The sequence below is a fragment of the Barbatula barbatula genome (genome assembly GCF_947034865.1).
Source record: "Barbatula barbatula genome assembly, chromosome: 20".
Lineage (NCBI taxonomy): Eukaryota > Metazoa > Chordata > Actinopteri > Cypriniformes > Nemacheilidae > Barbatula > Barbatula barbatula.
In genome coordinates, this window is record NC_136783.1 from 17,717,635 (window position 1) to 17,733,837 (window position 16,203).

General features: G+C 39.4%; 1 protein-coding gene across 2 annotated transcripts; it reads right to left on the bottom strand.

Annotated features, from left to right (window-relative positions):
• Window position 1: 1 nt before the first annotated feature.
• Window positions 2–15,438, bottom strand: pik3ca (phosphatidylinositol-4,5-bisphosphate 3-kinase, catalytic subunit alpha). 2 transcript variants are annotated; one of them, XM_079482831.1, is made up of 21 exons: window positions 15,267–15,438; window positions 14,332–14,432; window positions 13,026–13,432; window positions 12,733–12,942; window positions 11,533–11,783; window positions 10,916–11,161; window positions 10,647–10,732; window positions 10,273–10,378; window positions 9,940–10,092; window positions 9,353–9,487; window positions 7,938–8,062; window positions 7,603–7,849; window positions 6,956–7,059; window positions 6,446–6,617; window positions 5,990–6,096; window positions 5,722–5,843; window positions 5,545–5,623; window positions 5,230–5,400; window positions 4,779–4,896; window positions 4,538–4,689; window positions 2–3,776 (listed from the first exon to the last, which is right to left on the bottom strand). In XM_079482831.1, exons 3-21 carry the CDS (start codon window positions 13,375–13,377, stop codon window positions 3,506–3,508), a joined length of 3,207 nt encoding a protein of 1,068 aa, XP_079338957.1. In that variant the 5' UTR covers window positions 13,378–13,432; window positions 14,332–14,432; window positions 15,267–15,438; the 3' UTR covers window positions 2–3,505. The 2 variants fall into 2 exon arrangements, with proteins under 2 accessions (XP_079338957.1, XP_079338958.1); XM_079482832.1 differs by lacking the exon at window positions 14,332–14,432 and having other exon boundaries at window positions 15,267–15,382.
• Window positions 15,439–16,203: the final 765 nt, after the last annotated feature.

Sequence of the window (16,203 nt, forward strand, 5' to 3'; positions counted from 1 at the left end):
TCATCAGTAAGAATCAGTATTTTTCTTAAATACGTTTATTTGTACATAGTCACATAACACACAAAATATTGAAGACAGACTGGATACAAAGCTACGTTTGAACCGAGTTGCACAATGAAATCGAACAGAAAAATGAACATGAGGATTTGTAACTGATGGCAGTTCATAGATGGTTTCTACCGAATGCAGGGCAAGAATCTCTTACATCCGCAAATAATGAATAAAAAATACAAGGGCAGCTTTCCATGTTTTATCCTTTTACTTTTTTAATCTCATGCAAGAAAGGAAAGAGGTAAAGAAAAGTATTTGGCCCTCTATATATAATTTCATAATAGTGATAATAAAGAAAATAATATTTTATGACATCTTAATTTGATACAGAAGTTAGAACAATGCCACAGCAATACAGAAAGAGAAATCCAACCAATCGAAGCATTTCAGAAGAAAATAGAATTCCCATTTGACCTTGCTCATCTTTTACATTCTCCATAAATAAATGATAAACTCAAATGGCCTTTTCTCTCTTTATATTGGTGTAGTAGAGTTTCTAACCGAAGCAGGTGACGCCTGACCAAACCCTTTAGACATTCACAATCAGTATGAAATTGTCAAAGCATGAGAACCTTCAGTGCTATGTAACATTGACGGCTTTGTTGCTGACACACAAAGACAGTTCTGAGCAATGATATTCAAGTACAACTGATACTAAACATTTTTACGTTTTTCTTTGTCATACAAAAGACTCCATAATTCTGCATCTCAGTATTTACGATTGCAAGTCAATAATTGATTTTTTTAAAAAGGAAACTAGAAAGCTACGGATCACATCAGACGTTTTAGAATGGACTTTTATAGTGGGTCCAGCCCATGATCTGTAACCTGTACAGACAAGAAAACACAAAGAATTCAACAGAACCATGCATTAAATGGCTTTGGGAGAGCTAATGTACGGCTGCTTACCTACAATGACTAATTTCTAATGCAGCTGACCTCCAGGCAGTACAGGAGCACAAAGTTTTATTCTGCTTAGAAACGCATGCAGGACACCCAAGCGTCCGTCTGAACTGAAGGCAAAGATAGAAATCACAGAAAAGAAAGAAATAATGCAAGGGCCGCCTGCATACATCAGGCCATGTGTACGTCTGTTCATTGTTATAAGAGTTACAACAACGTTTACAAAAAGCTAACCTAATGTATAGCAAATGATGCATAGGCCTACATGTGAAATACTACAATACTCAGACGCGTGTTAAAATTCAAACCGTACAAAAACAAATTGCTTTTCATTATGATTTGCATTGTTGCCAAGTATTTCAGCATAAAACTCAGATTGTATGCGTAACCTCATGTTTCATTCAGCTTTTCCTACATGCATAAATTAAACAAACAGGGAGAGAAAATGCAGACCTGACCATTTCAGGTGGTTATGCAGGTATCATCTGATTTCCGTAATGTAACAACAAATAAATGGAGAGTGGTGTGTGTGAAAGAAACAGTATTCAAGGGTTTCCTGCCAGTAGCTATATATCATTTTAAATAGCACGATTGCACCTAATTCATCAAATGTACATTTTCACAGCTTCAAAAGTAATGCAGAAATACGGCAGATGTCCATCGATGGATATTAACTGATGAGATGAGGGGGCAGAAAGAGAATATGTGGATCTGTGCCCGACACCAGTCTTCAAACACTGCTTGCCCCCCACCTTTAGCCCAAAGCAAGGCACTTAACCTGACTCAAGAGGGCGCTCGAATAAGCTTTCTTCCTTCGATTAGGATTGTGCAAGACAGTGGAGGGACTTTTCCACTTATGTTATCCTTAAGACACGACATTAAAGATAACAAGTTCCTTATCTCTTTTTTAAACCCATGACATCCGAGAGATCCCTAAAACATTCACTGTCCATAGACCATTGTATATATGTACACATATATATGCATGTATGTATGTATGTATGTATGTATGTATGTATATAGTGTTTATGTAGTTATACTCCACTGTACTGTACTGTCATCGGTTAAGTAGTTTACCAGCATCATCCACTCAAAGCATTTAAAAGCCATTTCACCCTCCAAAACATCCATTTCGTCCATATAATCATTCTATACAGCATAAGGACTATCAATGTAGCAAATCTCAAAACGCCCACAGACCTGCATCAGTAAACGTGTCAACAAATGCTAAGAGGAAATGTGTAGCCAGCATGACTGTCATAGCAATATGTTGTTCCAAGAGCTCAGAACGCAAAGGATGTGGCATGCAAGGGCACGTGGAGAAGACCAATGTTCATTCAGACTATGTGAGTGTATTAAGGCTTTGTATCTGCACTCTGTCAGGGAGTCTGGACTCACAATTGTTACTATACGCATACTGGACAACCAAAAAACACAGAGAGCTTCTGCAGATAACCGGGATTCCTCTGGTGTTGGGTACACTGAACGTCACATCGAAGTGGTGAATGTTTGGTTACTTTGAGGCTGATAACTACACTTGGTTGGCATATGAACAATAATTGTTCCTATTTGTGTCCTATTAGTTACAAAATCTGTTGTCTTTGGATAACACACGTTCTTTACTTCAATATTGTAAGTAAACGCCTGTGGAAAGTGTAGCAGCTAGAAGGCGCTAGCTACACAGGGTCATGGTTTCAATTTCCAAAAATGAATGGGTGCATGTGTGCTAAAAGTATGAAATGTAAATGTAGTATGTTGAGATTTGTATGTATGATTTGAGTATGTAGTGCTACTATGAGACCAAAAATGCAAAAACATAAAAACGCTAAAAAACTAAATAAAAAGTGTTCATGTCCAGTGCATAACAAGGTACTCAGGCTATCATCTTAGCTCGCTGTGCATATAAGGAAGAAAGGAGAACAAAACCTAATCATCCCTCTATTACAAAGGCCCGTGCAGTCAAGAGAACTCAAAGGACAGGAGCACGACACCGGGACAAAGTCAGCACCATCGCTTTCTAACTGCTACGCCTCTCACTGCCTTTCAGGGGATTCGCGTTGGTTTTGGAAAGAAAGGCCAGATAGCAGACCAGAAAGTTTCATACCCTGTTTTTTGTGTGTTCTCAGAGGTTCCGTGCATATTAGAAGGCATTTGTAGTTTTGAACAGGAAGACATGGACACCCCCGCAAAAGCTCCTGAAGAGTGCAAAACGTTCTTCTCGAACAAGGTTCAGTTTGCCCCAGAACAAAATAAAATATATATTAATAATAACAACAAATAACTCTCCAAGAAAAGAGCAGCGTGAGGGGACGAGGCGGAATAAAACTGCCGGCTATAATGTACAACTCTGGGCGAAACATTCATACAGATTATACAGATACCAGAAGAGAAAACTAAAGAACGCGACAAAAATGTTCTTCTGGGTTGTTTTAGTGCTATGAAGGTCATTTGTACATGAGGTTTGAGTGACATGATGCCCCATGGCATGAACAGGGCAGGATGTCCTAAAAGGTCTCATTTATGCCAATTATCCGATGGGATCAATCTGGGCTCAGTTTTGGGCATGGTGTCGGATGGTGTGGAAAATCCAGTCCATCTTAGTGGTCCATCCGCCATGGTGAGCGTCATTCATCTGCTTCATGAAATAGTCCAGGGCCTCCTGCTCGGTTTTGTCCAGTGCCAGAGTCTTGCGGATGTAAGCGATGTCGTCAAAGGACTGTAGCTCTGGCATCCCTGAGCCCAGCATCATGGAGAAGAGGTTTATGAACAGGTTGGCATGCTGCCTGATGGCCAAATAGGCCTTGTAGCACATCTCTTGAAACCTGCAGGGGGAGATAAAGTGTTAAACTCCTGTGTTGTACTGCTGTAACACATGCAGTAACATCTTCTAAAGAGCAATGATTATCTCTGGTCATGTCTGTACAGTCTTTGAACATCTGTTTTAAACATCTGGCTTCATTCTGGTATGCAATACCCATTAACAATCCAACCGTTTCCCGAGGAGAAAAGTCTACATTTCCAAGTCTATATTTTTTCTAGCGAAACATCTTACATGCAACTAAAAAGTTTATTACACAACCGATATAAAATCGGTGCATCAAAAGATAAACCACAAATTTCAAATATCAAATATAATTTTACATTAAAAGACTGCTCCTTTCACTAGCCACTTACATTTCCCAAGTTGGACTCAACGCTAGCTACACCAGAGAATTAAAACGCAAACAGAAAATAGTCCACTTCTCTGGTACACCAACAGAAAACAAATTCTGTCATTATGAGGTCTCCTTTGAATGGTACTCTATCAGCCTGATTAAAACGCAGATCTGTTAAACAGCGGAAGTCTAGTTCAGAGGCCGGAAACTTGGCAGGCAGCTCGCTGTCAGAGTATTGTTGGAAGAGGAAGGGCTGCTGGGATTGAGGCCCAACTGGCCCATTTTAAACATATAAAAGCCTCAATTGTTCAATTCAATCTCTAATTGTCTTGGAAAGTTAGGTTGCCTGCAAATGACTGCGCTGAACGCCTAAGGAATGTGTTTCTTTAAGCTCACAAAGGAAATAACTGACAATAGCACACACTCACCTCTCAAACTCTCTGGTTTTAGTGCACTCTTGGGTTCCTTTGCTGATCACAATTAAGAAGTCTTGAGTTAAAACGAAGGGCACTCGCTCTCGTTTGTAGCCGAACTTCTTCTTCTTGTGGTCCAAAAAATGACCGAAATCTATATGAAACAGCTAAGGGAGGGAAGAAAACATACGTTGTCACTATAAGGAAGGCATCAATTAAAACTAAATTAGAATTAAAGGATAAATTGAGTTCCCACCTGCCCATCATCCTTTACCATGATGTTACTATTGTGACGATCACCGATGCCTAAAATGAAGGTGGCCACACAATAGCCAGCACATGATCGCGTGAACAAGTCGATAGCCAGGTCGTACCTATAGACACAATTTTATACGTGATTTTACTCATATAATAACTTTGATTTTGGATTAAACCACAAAATGTGTAACTGATGGCTATACTACTCGTTTATGCATTTAGCATTTTATAAAAACAACTTGAGGTGGATTTTAAGTATACATTTTAATAATATTCGTGTCCCTGGGTTGTGAACCCATGACCTTTGCACTGCTATAGCAATGCTTGACCAATTAAGCTACAAAAATATATCACAGCTAGAGCAGAAAAAGCTAAGCTAGTGATAAAACTCTTATCAGTCCAGTTGTCAGAATATTGACATAAATGGATGAGACAGTTGCGTCACTCACATCTCGCCCTTGTTCTTGTCCTTTAACCACTGATGGAGTGTTGAGCTGTTAAACTGCAGCGCCCCCTTTAAACCTCCTTTACACTGAATTTGCATGATGGTATGAGAACTCCTCACCACCTCTATCAGACCCACACAGTCTCCAATAGAAAGACAGCCGTAGGGGAGCATTCTGCAATATAAACAACATGAGGAAAAAGATCAGTCATACAAAAAAGATAAGACTGAATATTAAAGGATTTTCTCAAGAAAATAGTGCTTTTCGTGTTTTAATGTACAACCGTTTGGATGACAGGCACTAAAAGCTTTAATATACCTCAGGTCCAGTCCCTGATTCTGCCAAATGTTCTCCATTATCCTGATGATCTGCAGCGTCAGCATGTCCTGCCGCAGGTCTGAGTGAAGAAGATGATGGAAAAACGTGCGTCAGTTTCGTTCCTTGCCATGCAGAATAAGGGCACTCACAGAAAGAGACAACAGAAAACAGTCTGACCATCTCCGTTCTTGAAGATGATCTCATTGTTCTGGAACAAAAGTTCAGACATTATGTCTGGATTCTCCCAGTTCAGCCACAGAGGTCTCTTGGCCGAGGACATGATCCTGCAATCTTCAAGTCTACCACGTGAAAAAAGAGGAAACCGTAAATTAAACCCGATTAGAATAGATGTTTCAGCAAATCCTACAAAAGTTTACTCTTTATTCTCCCTGCTAAGTGAAAATAGATTTTCACAGCTATGATCGAAGTGGTGTGTGTGACTCACCGTAGGTTACCGAGCTGGTGGGCGGGGTTGAGTGGAGAGGTGAAATTTTGGAGGGCATCCATATAGTCCGGCCTCCTCATCTGCTCCACCAGGAACTTCATTTGCACCTGAAAAACAAAAAAACGAATGTCTGTCAGGTTAAATGAGAAATCTTCTTTGGTGGATATCTGTTTGTCTGACCAATGGCATACTGGGTGTTGCAAAAACCTTGTAGTTATTCTTTTAGCTATTGTGGTTGTTAAAGCTACTGGAACCAAAATTACACACTTCACTCCAGTTTATCACATTAAACTGTGATGTTTAAGGTCATGTCTGAATGCTTCTTTAGCAGATCTAACGTTACAGGTAAAAGTTTAAGTTTCACTTCTAATGACATAAGGGATGTCTACTCTAACCTTACATATCCAATATCTACCTACTTTTAAAGGTGAGGTCAAGGTCAAAGGCTAAGTTTACCTTCTGAGTTTCATCCTTCTTTTCCTGCTTGAGGATGTCTGTGAGGTTGATAAGCTTCTCCATGGCTTCCACCTGTCTGCTCAGGTGCTTCAGGTACATGCCACATGCCCGGCAGTATGACTCCAGCAGCAGACCAAACCGCTGACTCACAGTTTTATTGTGCATTTCTGACCTGCCAAAATGGTTGTGATAGTAGCAAGACGTCAGATGTGTCTGTTGTCTTTTCAGCATTGCATTAACAAAACTGAAAAATCTCGCAACAAAGTTGCTGGTGAGATCTTGCCGCCGAAGTTCTCACGATACAAAAGTAACATAAAAAACTACCACCGTCATATTTCACTGTTCATGACAAAACATTTACAATCTCAGTCCATCAAAGTGAAGGATAATTGTAGCTTAACCTCTGTTGACTCATTTATTTCAAGCCTCAAACCATCATAACTAAGCCAATGTATAAAAAACCCACAGGACAGAGAACAACATGTTTAGGCGGAAAAAGTAAAGACTTACTTTAAATGCCAAAAGAAGAAGTGTCCGATCCGCTGGTTGGTAAGAGCTTTTTTCAGCAGAAATCGTACCAGAGGGTTATCAAGATACTGCTCGTACTTCAAAACCTTTAGAACCAAAGAAAGACAGACATTTTGTATCAAAACACTGCATCATAAACACTACATTTATAATGCATAAACAGCTAAGCAATCATTTTAAAGGGATAGTTCATTCAACAATCTAAATTCTGTCATCATTTACTCAAGCTTATGTAATTTCATACCTGTATAAATTACTGTGTACACAAAGAAAGATATTTGGAAGAATGTTAGTCATTTTCAGTTTCGGGACATCGTTGACTACGATAGTAGGAAGAATTTAATGGTGGTCAATGGTGCCCGAGAACTCTGTTCTCCTAAATTATTCAAAATATCTCATTATGTGTTCAACAGTAGGAAAAAATATTGTGGTTTTTTTTGTTCTATGGAAGTGGATGATGTCCCGGAACGGAAAATTACTAACATCCGTCCAAATATCTTTCTCTATGTTCATTGGAACAAAGGAATTGTATTACAGGTTTGAAACAACCCGAGGGCGAGTAAATGATGACAGATAAATTTTTTAATGAACTATGAAATTTTTCTAAATAAAAGGTTTATCAGTCTTACCTGAACAAGCTGAATGAGGTACTGAGAGAGTTTGTCATCAGTAAGATACTTTTCAAGGCATCGTACTGCAAAGTCTCGGATCATTGGATCAGGATAGTTACAGTCAAGTAACTCCATGGCTTGCTCTGGCTTTATTGCTGGCCAGTCTTTAAGAAGGCAAAACATCTGTGCAACTTCATCTCTAGAGTTCCACTTCACTGCCAGCAGAATCTTCGGCAGGATTTCTGGTATATTTACACAATACTGCCTAATGGGGCAATAAATGTAGTTTTACCCAAACTTCTCTGTCACTGTACAATGCATATGAAGTAGCCCTAGTGAGGGCGCTTGACTACCTGTGCCTCCATAGGAAGTCTTTCTCCTGCTCAGTGATTTCAGAAAGCGGGTCCCTATTGCTCAGCTGTCGAAGTTGTTCTATGTCTACATCTGTCATGGCGTGGTCTCGTGCCAGCCTGCTGCTCTGTAGGTCAAATAAAAAATACTTTTAGACAATAACCTTATTTCAGTAACAAATCATTGTCCTAAAAAGTAATGAAAATTGTAACAATATTAAAAAGGTGAATATTGATTTAAAAATCATTATTAAAAATGTTCAATATCTCAAATGCTGATTGGAGTATTATCATCAACCACAATAGGACTAATGTAAACAAACACCAGGGATCAAGACAAAAATTGTACAACCCTGCCCAGACGGATTTAAAATGAGCTTATTAAACAGTGTAACACCCTTCTGCAGACTTAGTAAAACACATTTAATTGGAAAATTTCCAGTGAAGCCTTACGCTTGAACCAGGATCCATCAATTAAGGAATTGGTGGTTACCATGGAAACAAGAATCCCAGCAACATGGCTTTACAGTGACTGTTATTGTTACAGTGATCATTTTTCAGTGGCCTGCATGAGCTCCATTGCATTTCTCATTATTTTTCATTACAGCCATTTCAGAAAACATTCCTCAAACAGTTCCAAACCAACCAGCTTTAAAGGCAGGATAACATGCCATATCATGCATTCTGACATCTTTACACTGTTGAACGTGCTGGCTTCTCATGCTTAACATGGTCAACTTGTTAAAAAACGATTTGGACGTATGACTTAGTACTTCTATTACTGTTGCTATAGTGAAGTTTAGGTGTGTCTGTTTGTTCACAGCATTTCAGTGATGTATCTTATATAAACAGTGGATATAACTCTGGATTCGGAGATGTTTGAAATCGATAGATGGCGCGGTCCCATTGTTAAAAGACGCCGGACATGAACTGCATGCGGTAAGTCAAACTAAGTCATATGTCTGTGTTTTGATGGCAATCGTCACAATCGTGCATATTGTAAAAAACACGAAGGGATTAATGCGATGTGTTGTGTACACGTCCCACTGCCTGCCTCAATCGGCATGTGTTTTTCAATGAAATAATCGTGCAGCTGTATCTCTCTTTTATAAATTTGATTATACTAAATACTCTTCAAAGATATGGCATATGCAATTCTACTGTATATGCACTCAAGATTAATATGAGATTGGCAGAATCTGAGTGTGTTACCCGATCTTTAAAAATCGCTGAACATTAATGTGGGCAAAACTAATGGAAAACTTGCTTGGAATATGCTGAAAAACACGGACAGTGCTACTAGACTAAAGAAAATAAGATCTGTTTCCCGTCCTCGTCTGAGCTTGTAAACACTATTAATAGTAGCAGAAAGAGTGTGGCTATAATTAATTCAGTAGGATGCATGTCTGTAAGCTCACCGGTCCAGACTGACAGTAATTGTACCCCATCTCCCTGGAAATGATCCAGTTAGCGTGATCTTCAATCATGGCCATGTCGGGATACTTAACAGGTGAGCTGAAATAGTCAAACTCCAGCTCTAGACATGGGGTTTCCTACAGAAAAGAACACAAGCACACAGAAACCAGTTAAACCTTTGCATAGAAGCTATCATATATCTTCTATGAAATACAAAAACCTCATGGTTCACTTTAAATGTACTGAAAAATTAAGCAATGACATTGAATAATGTAAAGTGAACATTCATTTTTTTTGTGTCTTAGAACCATATTGGATCGTTTAAACTTCAGATTTTTTAATTACGTGTGAACTATGCCCTTAACGTCATTATATGCCATGATTTGATTATTATTTTTTTAATCACCTCTAATTGTATACGACAGCAGACACCAAAAAACTACCTTGTGCTGAACAAACAGCTTTTGGAACAGCTGTTCTCGATTATCCTTGTCACCTCAGATTAGACAACACGGAGCAATCATATTAAAGCTTATTAAAGCCACCGTATAAACAGCTCAGCGCTGAAAGAAGTTATGCAAGTGCAAACCTTGTTAGGGTTGGATCCCGTAACCCCGATAGGGTTGAGGAGGTCTTCCATGCCGTGTGGTACAGGCCACAAGTTCAGTGCCATCTTTCCTGAGACCAGAGTGTGCGTGTAGTCGAACAGGTTGACGTTTCCCCAGGCCAGTGGACAGTGCTCCTATAGAAGATCACTTCTCACTTAAAAAGCTCATTTCACAGCAACACTTAGAACAGTGTTCCAACTTTAACTGTTAGTAAAAGTACAGAATATATATGAAAAAGTAAGCTGACTAATACACATTAGTCTTGCACATTTTTGTATATTCATCTTTTGTGAATTGCACCAAAGAATCTCTACCTCTTTTGCACCCTTTCTTCCTTTCACAGAACAGATGGAGAGACAGAGACGAGCCGCCCGTGGAACATCAGGAATGTACATGTCATAGGTCAACCACTCATTCCACCTGGATGTGTGACATGGAGAGATAGAGAGATAGAGATAGAGATAGAGATAGAGATAGAGATAGAGATAGAGATAGAGATAGAGAGAGAGAGAGAGAGAGAGAGAGAGAGAGAGAGAGAGAGAAAGAGAATGCTGTATCAACAAAATATTGATTACAAATGTTTATGTTCATTAGACAATCTCTCCTTCCTTTACAAAAATATAAAAAAGTGTGACACTTAAAATTGCATGCAGTTTCTACTAAATAATTGCTGTATATGTATTTGTACCTCGGATTTGAACATGGGACACGTTGTGTGTTTACGTTATCGCACAACTGTTCTCCTCCATGGTAAATACCTGTCCGCACATAAATCTGAAATAAAGGGTACAGCCATTAAAAAGGCCATTTAGAAAAGGTCATGCAATTCTGAAGCTACAGAAAAGCAAAATGTAAATGTCTTGGACTTTTAAAAACACTTCCTTTTCTTTCACAATAAATGTGGAACTTCTATCTTAACATCAAAATCATGCATGACCAAAAAAAAAAATCAAACACCTTATCAATGTCCCGAATGTTCACATTGACGTATGTGGCACAGAGGACACGTATCCTCAGAGTGCTGTTGATGGTCCAGAGGGATTTGGTTAAAGCCTCTCCGTTCATGTAAGGCGTTGCGGTGGAGATCCGGCGGGCGTAGGAGGGCATGGTGAAGTTGTCCATTGGCAGCTGCGAGTAAAGGCTGTCCTTGGACATAAGCATGAGGTTTGGCATTCGACCCAGCATAATGCAACTGCGCACATACTGAGAAAAAGAGATGGAGAAGATAAAGTCCTGTAATCAGCTCACGAGTCTCTCGGCCATCCAAAATGTGCAGAGCTATTTTTAGTGCTCTAAAAAACAATTCTGGCAGTGCTGTTTGTTACGAAGATACATAATGAAAAAATTTGAAATCGAGCATTTCATTTGCACTCTGTGTACTGGCTGGTTTTGGGATAATGAAAGCCTGGTACACAAAAACATGACTAGTGATATAAAACATCATTCTGAGACTATTTCAAATATAAAAGGATTACAAAAGTGGCACCTGGGTGAACTGAATATTAAATAAGGGCTGCATTTAAGATGACCACAAGACAAAAACACCAGATCTTGTGGATAAAGGATTGAAATACCTTGTACTGACTGATGGGGTATTTCTCCAGCAGGTACTCATCACAGCCGCAGACTTTAAGGATGTACTTGCCCTGATATTCCTGCACGCACATCTTCAGCTGCTCGGCCGACAGCAGCATGCTTCTCGTTTTCTTCCTGATGGCTTCAGCGATCACCTGCTCAGGCACGCAATCGTGATTGATCTTCAGCGTGTACTTCTGCTTGTCGTTGTTGGGAGAGACGATCACCCAGATAACCACAATGATTTGACCTGCCGCACAAAAACAAATGTTTGAGAGCTAACAGAAACAACAATATTGATTTGACCGCTTCAGGCATCAAGCATGTGAGAAACAATTCATCCTGCATTACAACAGTGTGTAAAAGAAAAAAGCTACATATTAAACAGGTCCCAAAGAAGTTATCAAAGGGAATAATTGTAATGGACTTGTTGTGTGTACATTCCTCCAGGCAGCATCACATGCTTTATGACTACCATTATAACAGAGGCCCACTGACATACGAAAGAGAATAAACCTTCAGAACTCCACCCGCCAAGTTATAAAGACACAAAAATATTCAACCAGAGTAATTTTCTAACCAAACATCTGTGGCATCTGCGATATGCTGTCGGTTACCCATGCCAATAAGGTTGACTGGTTCTGCCAGTTAGCAGACAAGTGGGCAGCACCGCAGTAAACAAAATATGCAAATATCCCAAAATGTGATGTGCAATAATCACATGGCTGGACTATAATAACAGTAGGCGAATACACATGCACAGTTAACAGACAAAAGCTTGACAATTTATATAAAATATTATCAAACCATCGACCTTGCAAAATACACAAGAAAAGTAAAAACATAGAAGTGGGTCCGTTCAATGATTCATAGTGAAATTAATCAAAGATTTTGGTCTATCCACTGTGCATATTCATTTTGTATATATAAACACATACACAATCATGTTTAGATTTAAGAAAAATATCAAATGAATGAATATTTATATATAATTTAAATTATACATGCAATAGTTTCCTACATAAATATATGTATGCATGTGTATGTGTTTATAAATACCTCAAAAATATACACAGTGCACAAACGCATTATGTAAGCACAAACTTATATTCTGAATGTGATTAATCGTGATTAATCATTGAAAAAACCCTAAAGCAAGCAACAAACTACAATGCCTTGTCAAAAAAGATTGAGCCTACCTTTGTCTAATTTGCCATAAATGTGCTTTGGAAGCTCTAGCGAAGACTCCACATTAGGAGGATAAACATATAGCGCCCGACTGTGTGATCCACCCACGTCTCGCAGCTCTACCGAATCTTTGCAGACATTAAGAATATTTCTCCTGAAGTCTTGGACCTCGGGATCCTTCACTAGATCAAACTCGCAAACCGGCATACCGATGGCAAAACCTGAAAAACACAAACACATCTTAGAAAAGAAACGAGACTGCACAAACAAACACACAAACAACACATAATGTGTAAAGTCCTACCGATTTCTCTATTGAGGATTTTTTCCTCTCTGTTCCCCACAGGTTCAATGACCTTCAGGAAGGGCTGGAATAGCCGGAGGTCACAAAGCCTTCGCGTCTCATCGTAGAACTCCTCGCGCTCCGCATCTTGCGTGACGCTGACGAAGATATACGAGGTTTCCTCCTGCAGCAGGTGGTGGAGGGGATACTTCCTAGCCTCCTTAAACAGTTCATGCTTGATTGTGATAAGGGTGGCCTCCCGGAGACACTCCAGCGTTAGGATCATGCCATTGGGCAGCAAACAGTCCACCAGAATTCTGGGGGGCATCAAATGGATTCCCCATAGTTCTCCCGAGGATGGTCTTGGAGGCATGGTTGGTCGTCCTCACAATCTTAAATACGGAACAAAAATCGCGAACCTCTTCCTCCTGCGAATAAAGAAAGAATGACATCGTAGTGTTATTCACGATCAAAGTGAAAGTACTTCATGTTCAGACACCTAACAGCATTTGTAAACCACTCCTCGATGGATAAAAAAGACAGACTGTCCTATAACAAACTAGTTACGTTAAACGTCAATGCCCGGAAAACCCGAAACAAGCTTAATAATTCTAATTGGGTGACGTGGCTTATCAGCCCTGTGAGTTTAATAACAGACATTCATTACTAATACTCCTGTCTACACAGGTCACACACTATAACTCCACAAGGCCAATAGAGTCATTTACAGTGGACGGAACAGTGAATTAAGTGTTGATAGCAAAACATTCTGTCATGCAACAGCTTACAGGAACTGAAGGAGTAGCAAACATCTGAGTCACTCTGCAATGACAGGAATGTATCACTCTGCGAGAGAGGCGAGTTATTTCCACTTATCACGGGGCCAAAAACATTTGGCACTTCACACTAATATGGATGACTTGTTTTTCCCAGCTTACATCAGCGAACAACTGCCTGACAGCAGCCTGTATCTCCCATGCCAATGAAAGCGCTCCACTAACATCAGACAAACAGCATCTTTCATCACGGTAAAATTATCGGATTTTAATACTGGCCAATTTGAGTAAGCGGCAGGGCTTTTGCCTCACCTATGCTCACAGGTAGTTCCTTCTGGATTTATCATGTAAAACACCATGCAAATATTTATTACAGCAGTTTGAAAACCATAGTAACGTCACCGATCCAAATACTCCACCCTAGCACACTTTTGATCAAACATTACCCACGCATTACATTTCCTCACACGCATTCTGTACAGATACATATATTCACTACATTATGTGTACAGTGCACTTTACATATGCTCACGTACCACCGTGAAGCTTACCTCGAACTGATGTTAGGGCCCCTCGTAAATGTCCATCATAATTCAGATCTTGATCCGAATCGGTTTTTTATAACTTCTCTTAACAAGTCCACTGAATGATGCTGTAACAACAGGATGTATAATCAGTGTCCAGTTGTTGAACCCTTTAATAATTGATCACACAAAAAACACATGCAAAGCAAACTAGACTACCAATATCATCACCGACAAACTTTCAAAGCAGTGACAGAGAAGTTGTTCCTGGAAAGATTATAAGATTAAGCGGTTTATCATCGTTGCTTATGAATAGGCTGAGACACAATGACATGTACAAAGAAGCCCCTCCTCTGAACAGTTTGTAAATTTTAGTAACGTCAATAAACTGAACCTCCAAAGAAATGACACCGATGTTTATTAGTTTCGACCTGACACTGGTCAAAATAAACCCACTGTTATCATGACGGAGCAGAAATATGAATTCATCGGTTTTATAACTACACAGCCAACCCAGCACTTTTTATAATAAACACTTAAGTCTTTAACAGACAAGGTATCTGCTTTATTAAATATTAATATTCGTAAAGCAGAAGCCATTTGTGATGTTCGTGAAATGAATTAGCCCGCTAGCTTACACACTAGCAATCGTAAACAAAAAATATTGAATAAAATAAATAATCGCAGTATTAAAATACCGTCAGTAATAAAATATATCTCAGTTGTGGCGAAACAAGTTCCATTAACAGGTTGTCTAATGCGCTATATTGATTCCTCGTTAGCTGCTATGCTAAAGCTAACTCGATAACTTTTAAATAAAACATGTAGTAATATCCCGCCAACGAACCTTTTTTTAATGTGCGGTCTGAACCAATGCAGTCCACGTTATTACACCGCGCAAACTGTATGAAAGTAATACAAAATCATTCACGTTTATATGTACAGCTCATATAGCTAAGTACCGGTGGGTTGTCGTGGGCTATCGCTGTTGGTGTTCTCCCGCTCCGTAACGGCTGATAGTCCAGTCCGAGGCTTGCAGGCCGTCTAGCCGCCCCGCTCTGACACGCACCGCCTCTCCATCACAGCAGCGGCGGCGGCGGATCACGAGCCGTGTTTTCCTCGCGCTTGACACAGATCATTTACGACCGAGGGAGAATAAACATATACATGGTGTCCACGGTCAATTGGATAAAACACGCTCGAAATGCTGTCACGGTTGAATAAGGAACAATCTTGTAAACAAGCGCAAGAGTGGCCGGATGGGTAATGAGACAGAGGAGGGTGGGTGACTGCAAGAGAGAGTGAGGGAAAGAGAGAGAGGCTGACAAACCCAGTGAACTCTTGTTTAATTGATCATCTCACAGTGGAATGGGACAGACATATGTTTCACAAACACGTTAAAATAAATTGAATGAAATAAAAAAAATATTTTGTGAATTGTTAATCTTATTTTAAAAAGACACATCGTATTATACCGATGCAGAAGATATTATATTCAGGCAGTTTATTTGCTTTAAATATATATCTTCTACTATATATATAGTTTATATATATATATATATTATATTCAGGCAGTTTATTTCACTCTCCCGTACCTTCTCTGGATCTGTTCCACATTGGTGGAATGATCTACCAGCTGCTACAAGATCAGCAGACTCGGTTGCCATCTTTAAAAAACGCATAAAACGCATCTCTTCCGCTGATTGATTTTTCCTAATTCTCTTCCCTTTCCTTCTTTATAATAAAAAATAAATAAAAATAACTTACTTACCTCACTATTCTTAGCTTTTTATACTGTGCTAGGCTTTAATGGACTAGTTTGATGCACTTATGTATTTTGTGGCCTACGTTGTTATAATTGCTTCCAATGTTTCCTCATCTGTAAGTAGCTTTGGATAA